The sequence below is a fragment of the Thermobia domestica genome, chromosome 9, assembly GCF_964235325.1.
Source record: "Thermobia domestica chromosome 9, izTheDome1.hap1.1, whole genome shotgun sequence".
NCBI lineage: Eukaryota > Metazoa > Arthropoda > Insecta > Zygentoma > Lepismatidae > Thermobia > Thermobia domestica.
Window position 1 is genome coordinate 6,382,607 of NC_137462.1, and position 6,000 is coordinate 6,388,606.

Consider the following 6,000-nt stretch of genomic DNA (forward strand, 5'->3'; position numbering starts at 1 on the left):
ACTGCGATGTGAATTACTCGTCTTACACCACCGCTGTCATATGGGACAAGATACTCAATACTATAAATCCCCCCCCCCCTCTCAGAGCGATCGAACAGTGTTTTTCTTGAAATTGTAACCATCGATAAAATCGCAATAAGGAATTTTAATATCATTAACAATAGCGCTGATGTGTCAAGGTAAATATATTCATAATTACGGAAAATTCTCCTTTTCATGTTACCTAAGTCACTGAATCAATGGAAACGGAAGGTAAACTTCCCTTCCCCATTAAGTTCAATTCCTTGATGTGCTGTCTTATATAAGCAAGCGACCACACGAATAGTAAGTTCAGTAGTACGAAATAAGTATATTTATGTAATTATAAGAAAATTAAGTATCAAACTAAACACGTAATAAATTCGTCATTACGGAGAAAAATGAAATTTTATCCTAAGATTATATGAAGACGTAGCGACGCCATTTTAGGAAAACAGGAGCATAATGTGTCAGTTTCAAACCCACTGCCTTGGTAACCTAGTTAAGTACTGCAAAAGGGTCACACCAGGGTTGTTACCAAAATTCCAAAATGAAATTTCCTGACTTTTCTTTACCAAACCATAACCTTTCGTAACACTGATCTTATCTCTACTTTGAAGCGATAAAAACTTCAGGAGTCTTTTCACATTACTTCCAGTATATTCATTGTAGCTAGTCTGATTTGAAGGGGTAATTTGAATAAAGGCGTACCGAAATAGTTCCGGTAAAACGAGATATACATACTTTCTGCAAGCTTGAGCATGACCGTATGTGTGTAGGTGGTGTTAAGGTAATATCTGCTCCGTAGCGAACGCCTGTCTCCAAAATTAGTGAGAGAATACATTCGTTAATTGGATAAGGGAGTTTGTTTTTCTGCTCTCATGAAAAATTGAATTGCTAATTTCGCCCTTACCCAAATTTACCCCTCATTTGTTCGGTAACTAATCGACAGCAAACACTCAAGAGCAAATCCGGGTGCAAATTGGACCAAATTTGCATGCATCCGTTAGAAGCGAGCTTTGCTTGCGATTTGGTAGCGTCTAAAGCCGATCATAGGCATGACATCTGACGTTTTATTGAACAAAATTTTCCGTCTACTTATATTTATACAGATTTATATTTACAAAATATAAAATCGTGACCCAAAAGCTAAATGTCGCGACTTTTGCTTGACTTTAATGACCGACACAAACACACGCAAGGCGTTTTCACACTATATATATAAGTCTTTCCTTCATCATTTATGCGTACAAACACCATCGCTGACGTGCCTGCTTGATACAGACGCACTCCCGCGTGGGTTCCCTTCTGCCATCTTGCGATGACTCGCTTACATATCATTTGAGGTTTTAAGTGGTCACGTACCACAAGTAGGCTTATGTCTTATGCATTTAGATTTTAATGCCATATGACCATTTTCGACATTTCCGAATATGACAGTTCGCTACAGAAAATTAAATGTGCTACTTTTACGCAGTAATATAATGTGTATATGTACTTAATGAATAAGGTGAGCAGGGAAATTAAATATTTGCGAAAGTCAAATACGAGAATGAAACCTATAGGCTACTAAGGGAACCTATATTAACAAGTGATTAGTAAAAAAGTTTAATACAGCTTTCGATCACAGGAGGCCAACAACGGAATTTCTCAAAATGTGTTCAATTTTTTTTTTTAATTTACTGTCCTACATTTTTTTTCTTCGGAAAGTTATTACCGACTTCCCATTTTTACTACATATACCTTGACATCTTTCTACGCGTAAAGCTCAATACAAATGATTGCAGCATTTTCTCGAAAACGCCTAAACTCCATATACACAGCAAAATGCTTCTTTATAAAACGGGAAAATCCATTAAGAAAAAAAAAAAAAAAGAAGAATCATACCAAACTGCAGGAAAAAAATAATGCCGCATTGCAGCCAAGTCGATCTGTGTGTAGAAATTTATGAGCATCAACAGCGAACTACGGCTAATCGTTCGCAGATAGACCCAGATTAGACTCGTCTATCAGCCTGTTCTCAACGTCGTATTGTTATCCGTTATTTTAATATATATCACCTAGAATTACTCTTCTCATTTCTACTTTCATGCCTTCTTTACTTTTCGCTGGTTCATTCGAGCAGACTGTTCTACAACACAGAAAACGGATTAAGTTCCAAAGTTGGGCGTCCGTTTTCAGCAAAATCTTTAAAATTTACAGGAAAGATAAGGATAATTTGATAGTTTGTGTGCTTGATAATATATAAGGGTCTCGCAAAATTTATTCGTTATATATAAGCGGTTATGAACATGGGACTATATGCCGAGCGAAGGGAACTACTTGGCGCAAGGTAACCGAACAGTTGCATTGTGGGAAAGTAACGAGCATTTAGGTTATGAACATGGCGAATGTACAAGGGCAACGAACTAACAGTTTTAACATTTGTGAAGCAATACGTTGATAACGAGCAAAATCTTTTTGTGAAGAGCAGGGATTAATAAACCTAATAAATTGCAGAAAATGTGGAAAGGAGATAAGAGCGAAAAAACGTGGTGAAAGCGAACGCCCCACTTCGAAATAAATGCCCAGAAAACTTATAGGTTAAATACGATGTGAAATATTGTTTTTAAAGGAATGAGAGTGTGAATATAATTAACCACTGTCACTGCACAGCATATTTAAATGAATTTTCAATGATAGCGAAATTATTGTACTTTTAAGTGTGCTGTTCCACAATTCTCGCTTGTGCGTATACCATCCGTCACTAAGAACGCACCCCCTCACTTACACTGGAACCCTCCTGCTGTGGTCCTTCCTTGACTGTTAGTGACTGGCACGTAGCATGGGAGCTCAAGTTCACTGCAAAAGCAGACGTGTGCGTGTATTTCTATCTTAAAATTTATTTTGAGATCGAAGTGCATCATTTCATTCAAAATGATATATTGTATAACCCATTTTCATATTTTGAACATAATTCCAGTATGTGAGCGACAATATTTTCTTTTATTTACTAGAATATTGTGGCTGTTTTATACACATACGCTTACCGCATAACTCAGACACTGAAACGTACATTATGCAATGCAGTGCAAAGTAGCCAACTACCCTAGCAACCCTGCAAGTGAAGCTCGCCTCGGCCAGCACATTGTGACTGAGCTGCAATGTTACGTGCCTGCAACTATATTCGTGGCTTTTAGTGGCCATACAGCACAAGTTAGTTCAAGCTCTATGCACTGTAGTTTCTCTCATAGTCCACAACTTTACTTCATTCTGAGTCCTTTCGAAGTCAATCTGCTAGTAATGGAACTTCGCGTTTAGTACACTCCCTGCTAAATTAAATACAAACCTATAACCTGACCTGAAAATTTATGTCAAAATTCGATAGAACCGTCTGCTCGACTAATGTCCTTCTCCCTACATCCATATTAGTCTGTATTAATTCACAAAATTAGTACTTTTGAATTGTCAAGTGGTTCAAACTATGTACTACTTAAACAACGAATCCTTACCTTCTCATGTTTGCAACCAGCAGTATAAAACTACACACTACTACAGTATTATGTAAATAAACTTTGGGGGGGGGGGGATTGCGAGCAGTTCCCACTATCAAACATGCCCGTGCCACATCAAAAATTACAAACCGCTACGAAAATACTTATTTCCTGTACAAGGAAATACATATATTCAAATCTGAACATCTCTTAGCAGGAAATACACTCTTACTGCCTTCGGACAGAAGATGCATTAATGTGCTCAAAGTGAAATTAGGTGGAGCGAGTATTAGTACACTGTGTTCACAAATAGCTTTAAAATATAAACCAATGCCATCTCGAGCCATAGCAGGATCAAGCCAACCCCATCTAGACACCATGTGTCCAGATGATATTGATCGAGCACATGGAGTCAGATGTCAAGCTAGCGGTGTGTTCGTTGGGTTCAGGCGCATCAGGGATGGTGGGCATTCGACAAACTAAAAGTTAAAAACCATCTTACATGGCGTAAGTTTTTTGTGGCACAGCTTAGCAACATAGCACTTCGTCTTTTGTTATATAATAAGCCTACTACTTACCAAAGAACACTTTCCCTGTATAAGACAAAATCCACATATTTTCTTCCCTAGATTTGACAAATTAATATTCCTATTAAATGGGATAGTACCAAATATTTTGCTTTATTTCACAATTGGTTCAGATGCAATATTCTTAAATAGTTTCCACTACGGATTTCCGCACTTCCCTCCATTACTGCAGCATGCACATTTCGGGATACTTAACAAGATAGTGAGTTTGCAATACTGATATACTATACTGCCTGCATACCTAATACTGCATCAATACGCAACCTCGTATGGTCAGGAATTAAACTTAGCTTTTCTTCCTAAGTCATTACCCTACAGTAATGACATTTATTATGCTAACATTACATCTGATTCCGTTCATTTCTCAGTAAATTTCGGGGCCGCCATCTGCGCCGGTTACCATCGCACATTTTAAGATGTAAAAATTAGCCTATGAACCTTCATTTCTGTATCGATCTATTACACGAAATACAGTGGTTCAACATAGTTATCAAGATGTCAAATTTAATACCATGAACTTTACATAGGTTTTTATGCATCTAACTGCAATGAATTGCTATACGACTTCCACACACTATTTAGTGAAGCAATACAAATGGCGCAGTACGAGCATTCAGAACAAAAGAAACTGCACACGTTTAAAGCTCGAGAAGTACGAAAATCTCTATTGGCTTCAAACGTAAAACCACTGAACACAAAGAAAACAATATTGTTCTCAACAAATATGAATAAATAATAGTAATAAAAAATATATATTATCCACGTCATTATCTAAAGTAATAAGCCAAACCCTCCATTGAAATTCTCAATAAACATCGTATACGTAACAAATCCTACGCATTTTATAATTAGCAATACTGAAACTCCGAATGTTAACTTTATAATTTTTGCATTTTTCTTGTACACATTTAATAAGATTATTAAGTATTTGTAGGATATAATCACTTACGTGTATCTCCCATTTTCTCTCTCTGCTTCTTCCTGGCAAGAGGAGCGTCCTAAACTAGAAATGCTACTGGTTCTTACGATTCCCCCACAATCCCTCAGTTTGGATACGTCACACGTGATCGGCCAATGAACATACAGTAGTTTTGCGCCAAATGAGCAGAATGGATGAAAATTCGATCGGTTTCTGTAATATATTTTGTAGAATAAATTCAATGTTTCCTCGTTTCTATAGATGATTTTAACTTATAATGCATAAACTACGAAACATGATAAAAATATTCTTATGTGTCCGTCTTTATATAAGCAAAACAAATAATTATTTATTTGAAACAATATTATGGAATAGTACTTCATTATTAAACTCTTAATTTTTAAACTATTTTAGAAAAAAATATTTTTGCACAGAAATGAATATATACAGAGTGTGTCAAAATAAATGTACACGCCAATATATCGCGAACTATACATCAAATAAGAAAAATGTTAAGAGTCAATGTACCCTCATGCGCAAAAAAAAAATTTAAAAAAATGTGCGTATACTAGAGACCTGCACGGGCCGAATTTTTCGGCCCGAGCCCAATCCAGCCCGGACGTACCTAGGCCCGGCCCAGCCCGGGCCCGAAAAGTTTTGGAGATTTTCGGCCCGAGCCCGGCCCGGCCCGATAAGTTTTTAAAATTCTTGGCCCAAGCCCGGCCCGGGCCCGATAAATTTTAAAAGTTTTTGGCCCGACCCCGGCCCGATATTTTTTTAAAATTAGCTCGAGCCCCAATCTTTCTCAAAATTTAGTACTAAATTTGACCTAACCCTCAGAAACATTTTCTAAACTCTGGTTCACAACCTGACGCTTGCCCCCGAATGGTACCATTGCCTCCTAGAACTTTGCCTGTCATCGAGAGAACAAAAACTCCATTCCCTGTATCAAAAATCTAACTTAATTGATTTTTAGCATAAAGTGAAGATGGCAATATTGTTT

General features: G+C 37.1%; 1 protein-coding gene across 8 annotated transcripts in view; it reads right to left on the reverse strand.

Moving 5' to 3' along the window:
* The window catches only part of LOC145694362 (uncharacterized), a 46,903-nt gene extending 41,721 nt beyond the window's left edge, over positions 1-5,182 (reverse strand). For 4 of the 8 annotated variants that reach the window (XM_081770522.1, XM_081770518.1, XM_081770521.1 and 1 more), the window contains exon 1: positions 4,070-4,121. In XM_081770522.1, the coding sequence (XP_081626648.1) occupies positions 4,070-4,106 (37 nt within the window). In that variant the 5' untranslated portion in view covers positions 4,107-4,121. Of the gene's footprint in view, positions 1-4,069; positions 4,122-4,915; positions 4,935-5,027 lie in introns of those variants that run through there. The other 4 variants (XM_081770523.1, XM_081770519.1, XM_081770524.1 and 1 more) reach the window with 3 other exon arrangements.
* Between the last annotated feature and the right edge of the window lie 818 nt (positions 5,183-6,000).